The 15,456-nt window shown below is 37.8% G+C and overlaps 1 protein-coding gene across 1 annotated transcript in view; it reads left to right on the forward strand.

Annotated features, from left to right (window-relative positions):
* TGFBI (transforming growth factor beta induced) overlaps positions 1-14,501 on the forward strand; it is a 59,784-nt gene extending 45,283 nt beyond the window's left edge. The window contains exons 13-17 of the mRNA XM_027849037.1: positions 1,088-1,212; positions 2,584-2,686; positions 10,427-10,506; positions 12,834-12,858; positions 13,814-14,501. Of these exons, the coding sequence (XP_027704838.1) occupies positions 1,088-1,212; positions 2,584-2,686; positions 10,427-10,506; positions 12,834-12,858; positions 13,814-13,854 (374 nt within the window). The 3' untranslated portion in view covers positions 13,855-14,501. The remainder of the gene's footprint in view (positions 1-1,087; positions 1,213-2,583; positions 2,687-10,426; positions 10,507-12,833; positions 12,859-13,813) is intronic.
* Positions 14,502-15,456: the final 955 nt, after the last annotated feature.

The following is a 15,456-nucleotide window of genomic DNA, read 5'->3' on the forward strand; positions in this document are numbered from 1 at the left end:
TTTCTAAATGTAAAACAGATATAGAGGTAAAACAACTCCTCTAACTTTATATCATAACTCAGTTATAAAACTCAGTTGTAGTCTTAGAAGTAGCATGAAGGCCTGTAATGGAGATAGGTATAGGGCGAGTGGTTCTTGTCAGATAGGATTTACTTGGAAGATGAGTTTCTTCATCGATCCTTTCTAGGATAATTGTTAAGACTGGCAACTTGGTGAAGTTCATTCACCCTGTCCAATCTGGGAAATCAATTGATTCCTCTTTTGCTCATTAATCTCCCTTGACTTTATAGACATGAAAATAGTTAAATAGGAGAGACAGTATGAAATAATGTACAGAAGACCTGGGGTAGCTAGATGGCACAGAGGATAGAGTACCAGGCCTGAAGTGAGAAAGATACATCTTCCTGAGTTCAAATCTGGCTTCAGACACTTACTAGCTATGTGACCCTTGGTAAGTCATACTAGACAAGGCCCTGTTTGCCTCAGTTTCCTCTTCTGTAAAATGAGCTGGAGAAGGAAATGGCAAACCCCTCCAGTATCTTTGCCAAGAAAACCCCAAATGTGGTTATGAATAGTTGGACATGACTGAAATAAATGAGCAACAACAACAGAAGACACCTTGGAAGGAAAAACAATTGGATTTAAAATATTTACTTTGAAACTTACTAGTGGCATTACCTCAGGTAACTTTCTAGTATTATCTTTTAGAGACGGGCTACAATCTATATCTGTGTCAGATATGTGGAAAGTGAAACTCCCCAAACTGAAATTATATAAATATATATAGTTCCAATAAATAATTAATATTATCCCCATTTAGATAGCTGGTTATTGTTTTTTTGGCCTTTATTGAGTACCTGTCCCTTTCAGTGACATTTGTCATAGATTCTAAGTTCCCCAAAGGATAGGTACCATGGCTATTGAATTTGTTCTATATATCGTTATATGTGGTTAATAGCTTTCTAAATACTTTTTGACAGTTATCACAATAGCAAGCCCATCCATTCATCAATCCTTCTGATTGATCTCTTTTGTCCTCCTAACAAATCCAGAAATTAATTTCCTGCCCAAATGATTTCCTTCTTAGGAAATGCTAAAGAACTTGCCAACATTCTGAAATACCATGTTGGGGATGAGATCTTGGTCAGTGGAGCCATTGGGGCCCTGGTGAGGTTAAAGTCTCTACAAGGTGATAAACTGGAAATCAGCTCGGTAAGTGTTCCTTTATTGTTTATTCATCCATGAGTAGCTTTTTATGCACCCTCTGGCTAAATTAGACCCTACCTGGGCACCACATCACTGTTGAGCCCCAGATAGCAAGAGGGCACATTCACGAAAGTAACAATGCGGAAAGTTGGGCCTTCTGGGAGTAGGAAGGATTTGAAATAAAGATCCACAGTTTTCCTCAGTAGAAACAGCCTATCATTATGATCAAAGACAAAGTATACAGATCAAATGAGACAATATATGTGGGGCATTTTAGCAGCCTCAAAGCATTACATAGATGGGAGTTACTATAGACTAATGCTAATATTGAGTATTACCAGACATTTTTCTAAGTGCTGGGAGTACAAAGGAAAAGCAAAAACAATCTCTACCCACAAGGAATTTGTGTTCTAAAAGGAGAGACATACAAAGCAAGCACAAGGTAATCTTTAGCATCTGGGAGGCAGGAGCAGAGCAGGGAGAGGACTCAAGCAAAAGGTGGTGTGGAGCTGAATGCTGAGGGAAACCAGGGTTTCTAAGTGGTAGAGGTGAGAAGGAAAAGCACCCCAGGCATGTAGTTCCATGATCTTGGATAAGTCTGCTCAGACTATGCCCAGATTCAGGAAGGGAGAGAGAAGAAAGGACAATAAAACTGGTTTTAGATTCCTATTCACTGTCTCACTAGTCTTCCGTGACTTCTGAGTCTATTGACTCCTGGCTGTTTTACAGCTTGTAAATTAAAAAGATGCTCCGTCTGTCTCCACATCCATGATGTCTGGGCCACTTCTCTGTTCAGTAGGGCCCTTCAGAGTATTAGCAAGGGAAACTCAAGGGGATACAATTACATTTAACCTCTTTTGAACCTACCTTTCCAGCCTTATATGTTACTCCCTTTCACATGCTTGATGATCCAGCTAGATAGATCTTCGTGTTGTCCTTCACATATGACACTCTATCTCCTACCTTCATGTTTTTGCATCATCTATCCACCATGCCTGGAATGCATTCTCTTTTCTTTTCTATCTCTTAGAAACCTCACCTTCTTATAAAACTTAACTCAAATTTCTGGTCCCCTGAACTGTTAGTGGTATCTCCACAAGTGTTGCCTTATATTTATTTTCTATATGCTTTTATTTGTATTTGTATCCCCAGTGTCCAGCACAATTGCTGGCACATAATAGTCATTTAATTGATGATTTTTTTGGTAGATTGTTGGATGTTCAAGGGACAAACAGGGACATGCAGTAAAGATTTTTGGATTCTCTGTGGATTCTAAGTATTTGTTCTTCTGCATTCACTATTGATTTGGATTATGTTCATAAAAAATCTCTTTAATTTCTGTATCAAAATGATTTTTTAAAAAATATTTTCCCCTAGAAAAATGCTGTTATAAATGTCAACAAAGAACCTGTTGCAGAAACTGACATCATGGCCACCAATGGAGTGGTCTATGCTATCAAGAGTGTTTTGCAACCTCCAGGTAAGAACAAAAGGTAGCAAGTCTATTCTGGATACCTTGTGCTGATTCCTCAAAGATTTATCCTGAGCTGAGCTAGGGGAGAGAGGGAGAACATAGCACAGACAGAGGATTGAGATGGTAGATTTGTCTAAAAGAAAGAAAACTGGATTTCAAGTTGGAATAGCTGAGCCCTAGTCCTCATACTGATCCAATTGGTTCACTGTGTATTCTTAGGTATTTTTCTTAACCTCTTAATTTTTTCTGCTGCCCCATTTACAAGAAGTCATCTTGTAAATTTTGAGGAGGTAAAAGATATGATAGTACTATGTGCTCTTTAAAAAAAATTAAGTGTTTTATTAAAAACTTAATATTGAATATCAATATAACCAACCAAACTTATTTAGCAACTATTTACATATAAATTAACTTTAGCACATAAAATATCATAATTTTTCAGTGACTTCTTTTAATTATCCATCAAGATTCTTGGTCCTTTCATTCTTGTTATTTTTTTCTCTTATATGGTCATAGTAGATACCCTGTTCTCCTGCTTCTTCTCCATTCACATTGCATTGCTTCCTTAGCAATTAGCCTTAGCTCTTAAAGAGTTGAGTCCCTGTGTAAATTCCAGGGAGCATTGTTTCTTTTTGTTCATAGGAACCCAGCAGGTAAACCCAGTAACTCCTTCCTTCTGTCTTGTCCACCCTTAGTACCCACAATAAAAGGGCAGCAGACAAAGGTCTCTCTTTGGGGATGACTATTGAGGGGTTTTCGCTCCTTTGGTGTTTCTAAACTGGATTCACTATAGTGTATAGGCTTTATGTTGCCTGTGAAATTACAGTATAAACTCAGGCAGACACCTTAAATGGAGGCTAGGGACAACAAAAGGACAAAGCAAATAGCTTTTTTAGGTATAGAGAAACCCTTCTTTAATTTGGACTTCAAGGGAAATTTAATGGGAGCTGCTAGAAAGTATGAATTATAATTTTTTTGTCAAAGAATCATAATTTTATGCCTCTGAAGTACCTTTTCTCCTGAGGAAGAGAGGCTGCTGGATATCATGTAACTTTTTGATGATTCAGGTTTATTATAAAGACTTGTCCTCATCCTATGGTTTAATACATAGTACAGGTCAGGATTTGCTTTTTAGTTCTTTCCCTTCCCTCACTAGCAGCAAGTGTTTCTCCTGTTGTCAGTGTGTATAACTTTAACAATACCACTCCTTCCCTGATTCCCCTCCTAATGTTCTGAAATCAGAGAAACCTAATCACCAAACTTGATGGACTAATATATTGAATAAAAGTAAATGAGCTCTGAGGGTGTCAAGGTCTTTTCTGGAGGTAAGGCACATAACTTAAGTGCTGGAACTTTACCAGTACTTTTCTAGGTACTTAGAGGGCGTTTGTCCACTTACTTTAGTAATCAAAGCTATGTTACAGATAGTTGAGATTATTTTAAGTCTGTAATTCAGATAAGGGGTATTTTGGTTCATATTAGTTTATATGACAGCATATGTACAGTGTGGTCAAATATAGGTTCTCTAACTCTTTCTTAGTGAACAGATTATTTCTATACAAGCAATGTTAATTTATTGTCAATAAACATTTATTAAGCACTTACTATGTACCAAGCACTATGCTAGACACTGGAGTTACAAAGAGAGTCTCTATCATCAAAGATCTTATATTCTTCTGAGCATTTACAACATATAGACAGATTTATAAATCAAAGTAGTTTAAAGAGGAGGGAAACATTAACTACTTGGAGGAAAACTTTGTAAGGAAGCAGCACCTGAGTTGAGCAATGAAGGAAACAAGGTAGATATGAAGTGAGAGTCCATTGTAGACATGGAAGATAGCCTGGGCTAGGTATCCACAAAGAGAGAGTCCATTCTGGATATGTGTGACCACACAGACACAAGCAATGGAATTTCAACTTCTGAGGAATAAATACCTAATTGGCTAGCTTGACTAGAATGTAGAATGCATAAAAAGGAGTAATGTGAAATGTTTTCAAAGGTAGATTGGAGTCAGATTGTGCAGGGCTTTAAGGAGTGTGAATCTTATCTTGGAGATAATAGGGAAACATAGAGGGCCTTTCTGCAGGGGAGTAATACGGTCAGACCTGTGCCTTAAGAAGATTATTTTGGCAATTGTGTGAAAGAGAAGAAAGAAACAACAAGCAGGGAAACCAATTAACAGGCCATTGCAATATCTCGTGCAGGAGGGGATGAGGGCCCATTTTAGAGTAATAGCAGTATAAATGGAGAGATGGGGAAAGATGGACTAGGTTTGTGAAGACTGAGTTGTTAAGACTTGGTGACTGGTTGGACAGGAGAGATAATGGAGAGGGAAGTGTCATGGATGACTCTGTGGTTGCAAACCTGAGTAGCTAGGAGAATGATGGTACCCTCCATGAAAGGGCGAAGTTTGGAAGTAGGGTGGGTTTAGAGAAGATAATTAGTTCTGTTTTAAACACATTGAGTTTAAAGTGCTAATGAGCTATCTAGGAGAAATGTCCAGCAGGAAGATGATGATGTATGACTGAAATTCAGAAGGGAGATTAGAGCTGGATAAATAAATTTTAGAGTCATCTTCATTAAGATGATCAGTGAACTTATGGGAGCTAGTGAGGAGTTAAGTATGGAGAAAAGAGAAGAGGGCCCAGGATAGAGCCTTGGGAGACACTCATGTTTAGGGTATAGGAGATGGTTGATGATTCAGCAAAGCAGGCTGAGGATGTGGTCAAACAAGCAGCAGAGGAACCATAGAAGAGCAAGGCCATGAAAGCCAAGGGAGGGTATAGTTTCCAGGAAGAGGAAGTAGTCAATCATGTCATGAATTGCAGAGTTGAATTCTAAAAGAAGGTCATGGTATTTAACCATTAAAACTTCATTGGTAACCTTGTCTGTGTGACCCTGGGCAAGTCACTTAACCCCAATTGCCTAAAAAATAAAATAAAATAAATAAAATAAAATAAAGTAGACAGCAGTTTCAGTCAAATGGTGAGGTTGGAAGTCATAGGTTCTAAGTGATTGGGAAGAAAGCAGAGGTCAGGAGTCAGAAACCACAAGCATAGACGACTTTTGCTAGGAGTTTGTGAAAACAAGAAGAGATTTAGGATGATAGTTTAAGTGGAGATGAAAAAGATGAGTTTTGGAGAATGGGTGATACCTGCTCATAGTTACAGATATCAGGAAAGAAGCTAGTAGATAATGAGAGATTGATGATGAGGGACAGAGTGATAAAGAAAGAGAGAAAGATTAAGGAATAGGAGGAGAGAATTAGTCTGCAAAGAGAACAGTCGTCCCTTCATTATCATCACCAACAATCACGTATTAAGTACTCCTATGCCAGGCACAGTGCTAAATGTTGGGAATACAGAGAAGGCAAAAAGCATCAAGGAGGTCACATTCTAATGAGGGAGAAAACATGTAAACTACTATGGACATAAGAGATATGTCCATTATGAAGGGAGGTAATCTCAGGGGGAAGGCAGTAGAAAGGGAGGAGTGGGACCGAGAAAGTCCTCTTATAAAGGATGTGATTTGGGCCAAGTCTTGAATCAAGCCAGGGAAGCCAAGAGGTGAGTATGAGGAAGGATAGCATCTCAGGAATCAGGAATAGCCAGCAAAAAGCCATTGAGTTAAGAGACAGAATGTTGTGTGGGAGGTTTATCAAGAAGGCCATAATTGTGGGATCATAAAATCAGTGGAAAGGGGGTAAAGTGTAAGAAGACTAAAAATGTCAGAATGGGCTGGGTTGTGAGGTTTTTAAAAGCCAAAGGATTTTATATGAGTCTAGAAGTACTAGGAAGCCAACAAAATTTATTGAATAAAAGGGTGACATAGTGAGACCTATGATTAAGGAAGATCACTTTGGCAATTGAGTTAAGGACACACTGGAGAAGGGAATGACTTGATGCAGGGAGACAAACCATTAGGCTTTTGAAATAGTCCAGGTGTGAGGTGATAAGGGCATGTACCAGGCTAGGGGCAGTGTGAGTGAAGAGAAGGAGCTATATGTCAGAGATATTGGGAAGATAGAAAACAAAACCTGACAATAGATTGGACACATGGGTTGAGTGTGTGTGTGTGGAATCAAGGAAGCACTGAGTGTGTGAGCTGGGTAATGAGGAAGATGGTGGAACCCTCAACAGTAATAGAGAAGAGAGGAAGGGTGAAGGAAAAGATAATATGTTTTGGACATGATGAGTTTGAGATATCTATGGTACATCCAGTTCTAGACATCTAATAGGCAGTTTGTGACACTAGACTGGAGGTCAAGAAAGAGGTGTGATAATCATCTGAATAGAGGTAACAATTGAATCCATGGGAGCTACTAAATGGCATAGTATAGAGAGATAAGAGAAAAGGGCCCAAGATAGAACCTGTAGTAGTATAGAGAGAAAAAAGAAAATGGAGCCCCATTTTACAGTTGAGGAAACTGGGGCAGACAATGTTTAAGTGACTTCCCTAAGGTCGCATAGCTAGTAAGTATCTGAGGGTGGATTTCAACTTAAAACTTTCTTGACTTCAGGCCCAGTGCTCTATCCATTGTGCCACCCACCTGCCTAAAGTAGAAGGAGAACTAGGAGAAAACATTGTCACAGAATCCTAGAGAGGAGAAAGTATGAAGATGAAATTAGATAGTACATGATGTTTCTGGTAGACTAATGTGGCATGGTTGTGTGACTCCCTTAAGTGGCTTTCAACATTCCATGAGAAGTTGCTGCTCTAAGTAGATGAATAAAAAACAGCTTGGAATTTAGTTAGGTACAAGTAGAGATAGAACAAAAAAAGAAAAGGATTCAAGGGTGCAGGCCAATATATAGTTGAACTAGTTAAATAGACAATATTGCAAAGGGAGAAAAGTAAAGCCAGAATAGGGCTGAAGAACTGGGAGAAGAGACAGGGATCAAGGAACTACAGATAGAGTTAAGGACAAAGAATAGATTTAAGAGGAAAGAGAATGTAAAAAGTGATCCTAGCAGTGCCAAATCTCAAACTATACTATAAAATAGTAATGATAAACATGATTTGTTATTGATTAAGAAACAGAGTTCAACCAGAGGAATAGATTTGGTATACAACATACAGAAGCAAATAGCCTAGTGTTTGAAAAATCCAAAGACCCCAGCTATTACTGGGGTAAGAATTCACTGTTCAACAACAACTGCTGGAAAAACTGGAAAGCAGTCTGGCAGAAACTAGGTGGAGATCAACATATCACCCCATATACCAACATGATCTACAAAAAGAAACACAACTTACATTAAGTGGGAAATCATAAAAAAAATTTATAGTAGAAAGGAAGAAATTACGTTTAGGATCTATAGCTAAACAATGTATAACTAAACATGAGCTAGAGAGTATCACACAAGATAGAATTGGCTAATTTCATTGCATAAAATTTAAAAGTTTTGCACACACATGCAAAAACAAACAAACAAACCAATACAGCTAAAATTAAAAGGGAAGCAAGGAACTGGGGGGAAAAATCTTTGCAGCAAGTTTCTGTAATAAGGAACTCATTCCAAAGATATATAAGGAAACAATTCAAATTTACAAGAATGAGATCCATTCCACAACTGGTATGGATAGGCTTATTTGTATTTCTAAGAAAGTAATCCAAGGTATCAATGGCTAGCCATATAATAATGCTGCAAATTACTATTAAAGAAATGCCAGTTAAAGCAATACTCATTCCTACCAGAGTGGCAAAGTTGACCAAACAAAAAGAAAATGACAAATTTTGGAGAAATTATGGGAAAACAGATACATTAATGCATTGTTGGTGGGACTGTGAATTGGTCCAGTCATTCTGTAAAGTAATTTGGAACTATGCCCAAAAAGTTTACATACCTTTTGATGCCACTACTAGGTCTACACTCCAAATAGATCAAAAGAAGAGAAAAACGGCCCATACTTACAAAAATATTGATAGCAGCTCTTTTTGTAATTGAAAAGTACTTGAAACTAAGGGGGTGCCCATCATGTGGGGAATGGCTGAAAAGTTATGATATATAAATACAATGGACAATTATGCTACAACAAGTGAAGAGATGGTTTCAGAGAAACCAAGGAAGACCTGTACGAACCAATGTAGAGTGAAGTGAGCAGAACCAAGAGAACAATTTATAAAATAAGAACATTTTAAAGACAAACAACTTACTCAGATCAACACAATGGCCAGTCAAAATTCCAGAAGACTGATGATGAAGCATTCTACCCACTTCCTGCCTAAGATGAGTTAGACTCAGGATGCAGAATGAACTATACATTGTTTGGACATAGCCACTGCAAAATTTTGTTTGATTTTGCATATTTGTTGTTATAAGGATTTTTTCCCATTGTGGAAAGTAGTGGTAAAATGGGAGAGAGAAATAAAATAGATTTGTGTTAATTGGGAAAAATATTTTTTAAAAAGTTCTTAGATATGAGGGTAGGGGTAGAAATAGAGAGAAAAGTCATGAGGTAGATACTGGCATGCTTAAGAAAGAAGAGAGAATGGACTGGAAGATCAGATAACTTCAATAGATTTTGGGTGGGATAATAAAAATGGAACTTCAAAGAAACAAAAGTTACTGAGTAATGGTAGATTTCAATGAAATTCATTAAAAAATTACTGGAGATAGGCCCATTTGAAAACCTTGGCACGATTTTAAAATGCCAGAATGACCCACAAATTGGCTTCGAGAGTATCTTACTATTCTTTCTTTGTATGTCAAATTTGTTGAAAATAAATCAACTAATGATGTCTATTTTTATCCTTTTTATGCTAAATCCAGAAATGATCATGATGTTAAAATAAAATACAGCAAAAACAAAACAAAACAAAATTTTAAATCTCCTGGGGAAAAAAGACTATAAGAAATTCTCATCATTTCAGATCCCACCAATTCAGAATTAACTTACTGAAGTGAGATTTGTTTCAACTGACATTTGACTTTTGATTTCACATTCCCCATCTTCAAGTCTGTTTGTTCTGGATTTAGGCATCTACCACCACTACTCCCCCAAATAACCTTCCCTTGTCATAATGAAAAACAATTAAATCAAAGTAACTGATACAATGACAGTGTGCATAATTTTCTACTTGATTCTACATCAGTTCATGTGAGTTTTCCTGTGTTCCTCTAAACTCTAATTCATCATTTTTTAAAAAATTGAACAATGTTGCATTACATTCATACATTCATGATCAAGGCTGTTTTTATCCATAACAGTTATCATTGAAAAACACAGCTTTGAAGCAGCTAGATGGTACAATGGTTAGAGTACTCACTGGATTTGGAATCAGGATGACCTAGGTTCAAATCTTTCCTGAGATACTTGCTAGCTGTGTGACTCTAGGCAAGTCTCTCAACCACATCTGTAAAATGGAGATGATAACACCTACCCATAGAGTTATTAATGAGAATCAAATGCGATTATATATATAAAATATTTTGCAAACTTTAAAGCACTCTGTATATACCAGCTATTATATTATTATGGCTGATTTGCTAAGTTTGTTTTCAAATTATAAAAAAAATATAGATATATAGATATAGATATGGATATATTGTAGTTTGGACATTTAAGTTTGCCCTTGTTCCTTCTCCATGGAGCTACTTCCTCAGGAGATTAGAAGCTCTGCCCTAGGGATATGCTTGAGAAATTCTCTATTTGAGGACCAAGGGAATGAATAGAGGTAATAAAAGTCAGATATTGTTTGATACTTCTCTCTCATGTATACTGTTATTTCCCTTCTCCTCCAGCCAATAAACCTCAGGATCGAGGAGATGAGCTTGCAGACTCTGCCTTAGAAATCTTCAGACAAGCATCTGCTTTTTCTAAGGTAAGACCAGTCCTCAGTGCCTGTTCTTCAGACTAAATAACCTCAGATACTTCAGCCAGGTATTTCTGGCCATCCTCAAAGGCTAGACTTCCAATGCCTTCCCAATTCTGCTAATCTCACAAAATCTCAGAGATAGAATGGGCTTCAGTGGCTATCTAGCTCAATCAGTACACTGTAGGTATTGATATTTACATCTCAAAAAGCAGTCATCCAGTAAGGTATCCCATTCCATTTTTTGATAACTCATTGTTAGGAATTTTTTTCTTAAGCCTCAAGCTTCCTTCCCCTAAGTCTCCTCAAGCCAAAATCTGTCTCTCTCCAACTTTCCACCATTGCTCTCAAGGACCAAGTAGAACAAATCTAATCTGTTTCCATTATGAAAGCTCTTCCAAAGCAAGTTATTATGTACCCCATTAAGTCTTCCTTTCTCCAGAGTAAACATTTTCAGTATGCACTTGATAAACGCTTGTTGACTTGCCGTTCAGCCATGCCACAGTGATGACTAAATCCAGTAGATTCCTGGGCCTTTGTGTTTTTTAATACAAAGACTATCGTTTATTCATGACTCCACCATTTTGATAATGTTGACTTTTTGAACCCAAAAGTATGGCTTTACATTTTTCTCTACACTGGACACCCTTCACCTTTGCAGTCTCAAGTATAGGCAGCAGTGACAATGGTCAGTACTATATGAAATGGAACAAATCCCATGAAAACAAACAGGAATTTTTAAGCCATGACCTGGAATTCAGTACAAAAAAATTCTGTAACTTCAAAATAATTTGGACCACTCTTTGGCATTATGTTATCCCTAAATCTCATTACACATTTAACAGATGAACCTGAAGAAAAAGATTTTAGGTTGGTAGAGAGGCCTAAATTAAACAAGGGTGATCCTGACTGATTACTTTTAAGTATCACACTCTGTCCATACTCCACTATTACAAGCTGATCATTTGCTCTTGTTTTCTGAGGAGAAGACCCATTTTTGGAGTTCCTTTAGAAATGACTCACTCATAGCATAAATAATTTCCCCTCATTTAAAGTCAGTTTACCAAGTTTGTGAATTTTTCAGACCCCTTAACTTTTCCCTTACTCAGGTAACATGGTATAGTGAATAGAGAGCCAGTCTCAGAGCCAGAGACACCTGTTTTCCAGTCCCTGCTCTGGCATATAAACTCTGGGCAAATCATTTGACCTCTCAGTGCTCTAGGCAACTTTTAAAGACTTTATGTATAGAAGGTGCTAACCAGCATTGTCAAAAGGAGTTTCTTCACCTGAGAGTTGCATATACTGTCAACCAGACTGAAACCACCTCTAACCTGGGAATGGCCAGAGTCAAACAGAACAGGCCAGAGGCAGGTGTATCAGAGATTAAATAGAAGTTTAATTAATTTCAGAGTGAGGAAAATGCTTGTAAGTGGGACCTCCCCTCCCCCCTACCCCCAATGAGGAGGGTTTAACATGCTGGGGCAAAGGCAGGTACATAGAAAAATACAAATGGGCTGGACCACTACACAATCATTCTTAGCAGTTCCCATGGCAGGCTCATGCATGGACGATGCAGGTGTTCCTGGGTCCTGTGAGAACAGTTCTTAAGTTGATTGTCTTAAATCTTAAGGGTTGTTGAGCCTTGTGATTATTCAGTGGAATACAGAACCAAAGTTAGCATGGCCAGAACAGGAGTGCAGTATCTGGTTCGGTTATACAACCACAAGACTTCAGCAATTGTTAACATGTCAGAAGGTTTTGATGGATGGCTTTTAGGCTGTAGTACATTATAAGGGGAGCTCCAACAAATCTAAACAGTTATTGATTAATATGAAAATCATAAATCCCTCAGTGAACACCTGGTGCTTAGTCAAAGCAATACATTTTGATAGAGGTTGAGGTCATCCAGAGCACAAAGGGTTTTTGCTATGCCAAGCTCAGGGCTTTAGTTCTGGGAAACAGGGTGTCTCCAAATATTTTGACAACACCAATTGAAATCATAGGTCTAGTCCCTATCTTTATTCCTAACTCCAGGGAATACAGGTAAAGAATAACTGAGGAGATTCCCAGTGATTGACTGTTTCTAGTGTGCATTCCTGGCACATTACACAGGAGGTCAAAGGCAGACAGGAGATTAAGACAGTCTAGAGACTATTTCCACACTTTCTTTTCCATGTTCCTTCTGTCTCACCATGAGTGCAAACAATTAAGCATTATTGTAATATAGTACAATTAGATGAAAGGGATCGCTGATCATCTGAAAACCAGTGAAGTAAATAAATCTCAATGTTATTGCTCTTAGAAAATGTAACAAATTACTTTTCTTCTCCCCTCAGACTTCCCAAAGATCTATACGATTAGGTAAGGCTAATATTTGTGTCTTCTCTTTTGTCTGTCACCTAGCAGTGTGGTTCTTAGGGGGAATAGTAGGCATGTTCTGCATAAGAATATCAATCAGGTCATTTGAAAAGCATTCAGATTAAATTGGGGCAAATGTGGAAAGATCCACTTCTAAAAGTCAAAAAAATATGCTCTATAGAGACTAACAGTCATCTCTGAAAGAAAGATTGATAACCACAGGCTTATATCAATGCATGTTTCTCAGAAAGGAGGTTCAGAGTCCCTAGGAATCTCAGAGAAATGTAGAGAGGAAGTTGTAGCAAAATTTTTCTTCAGTGTGCTAATTATCTTTTCATTGAATAGTAATATCTTTATTAAAATATTTAGCATTTTTTTTTTGCTATTTCTGTTGCTATTTTTTTGAGTAAGACTATAAAGATACTGGACTCTTTGCCAGTTTTTAAGCCACCATCTTCCTGAAAATTGGAATCTGGGAAGAGGTATATGGAAATCAGAGCTGCAAAAGCCAAATGGCTGCTTAGCCATAGAGCTTCATGCAACCTTTAGGCTACAAAGCAGAACAGTGCTTGAGGTGGCAGGTCAAGAAGGAGACAAGAGAAAGATGGTTTTGATTTGAGGGAAGGTGGGCATGGGGGATATGAGGATTATCAGTCATTATGAGGAGAGATGTTTATGGTTAAGAATATTAGTGAAACAATGGGTTATATTATTGCCTTTTGGATAAGAAATGAAATATCTTTTACTGAAGCAAAGGAAAAAAAACTGTCAGTTACTGATTGCTATTTAGAGCCTACTAAGAGTCCTGGTCTCAACTGTGAAAGTGGAGATAAAGGAAAACATCTGGAAGGAAGCTTATATACTAAGGACAGGTGTGGGAAAGTGAGTTTTCACTTTTTGTCCAGTGAGCTCTATTTTGTTTTTCACACATGTCCTCCCTCCCTCTGTGCCACTATAGCTCCAGTCTACCAGCAACTATTGGAGAGGATGAGACATTAAACCAAAGGACCTTTGGAGGAATGTGTCATGATAATTCCCAACCACAAACAACATTGGTTTGCAGAAGAAACCAATCTCACAATTCATTATCCAGGGATTGCCTCTAAAACAGGGTGGCCCCAGAGTACCACTGATTTGGGGAGGATGTGGGTAGTGGGCAGACACATATTTCATGGCCACAAGCACACTTACATACCAAATCTTTAACATCACTGTGTGATTCACATTTTGAAATTAAAAGTCCAAAACACATAACCAGTCAAAAGCAAAACAAAGTAAAACACATCCTGGGTGTTCTTTCTGAGAAGCATAGTAGCTGTTTGGGAGAACTTAACCCAACATCCTGTGGGCCATGTCTGACCAGAGCTCTGATAGCAGCCATGTTTTTGAACTGGTCTCCATCATCACTTCATTTAGAGTTCATTATTCTGGAAACCTGTTTCAATTGGAAAAAACTGCATTATATAAGCTATAGTTTGAATGGTTCTGTTCTTTGTGTTCTGTGTCTCCTAGGGTTTGAGCATTTCTGTATTATTATCCCCAGGATGTAAAGAAGGGGTGGGTCTGTGTAGTATGTGGACATGAATTTCCCTGGAAGAAGAATGGCAATGACACAATTTGTAATAATAAAACAAAAGAAAATATAATTTGTCTGTCTGTTCACTGTGGTCTGGTTCTGTGTTTTTCTCATTTGAAAATTCACCTGTTCAGACTCCTAGGACAAAGGCAATGGGGACATCAGAAGTATTCTGATGACTTAGACTATTGGCCCATCACATTCAGCAAAAGAATGGTTTATGAGATACCTCAATGACATTGCCCTCAGAGTTTGGGCTTACACCCTGAACATCCCTAATTTTGCCTTAAAAGTCCATTAGGGTTCTAAACTCCCTGTGAGTCAGAAGTAGGTTCTGTTGCACATGGTGCCACTCACTATCCTTAAAGATCATTGAGTTAAACTCATTTGACATGTAGGGAAACTGAAATCCAGAATGAGGGGTAAATTTGTCCAAGATCATGCAGTGAGTTAGTGACAACGCCAGAACTAAAATTCAGGCCTCCAGGTTCCCATCCTGGAACTTTTTCTTTTATACCGCAATTACCAGGTGGAGTAGGTTTTATTTTTTTTAGTATGCCCTTTATGAGTTCATTCAAATTCATACCCTTTCTGTTTCTCTTAGAGAGAGATACTTTTATGGATATTGCCTCAGAAATAGAAAGAGCACGAGACTAAAAATAAAAGACATGAGTTCAAATTCCAGGTCTGACATTGACTTGCTATGCAAACTTCAGCAAGTCACTTAATGTCATGTGATCATATAGGTTTAGAGCTGGAAGGAATCTGGGTATCCAAAGTGAGGTCACATAGTTACAGCATCGGAGCTAAGACATAAACCTAAGATTTCTTGACTCCATATTCAGCCCTTTAGTCTCTTCATCTGTAAAATGAAGACCATAAATGGTCATTGCAAGAGGCACCATGATGTAGTGTATAGAACACAAAAAATATATGTATAGATAGATGATATAGATATAGATAGACAGACAGACAGACAGATAGATAGATAGATAGATAGATAGATAGATAGATAGATAGATAGA

The sequence above is a fragment of the Vombatus ursinus genome, unplaced genomic scaffold (genome assembly GCF_900497805.2).
Source record: "Vombatus ursinus unplaced genomic scaffold, bare-nosed wombat genome assembly UNPS02007284.1, whole genome shotgun sequence".
NCBI lineage: Eukaryota > Metazoa > Chordata > Mammalia > Diprotodontia > Vombatidae > Vombatus > Vombatus ursinus.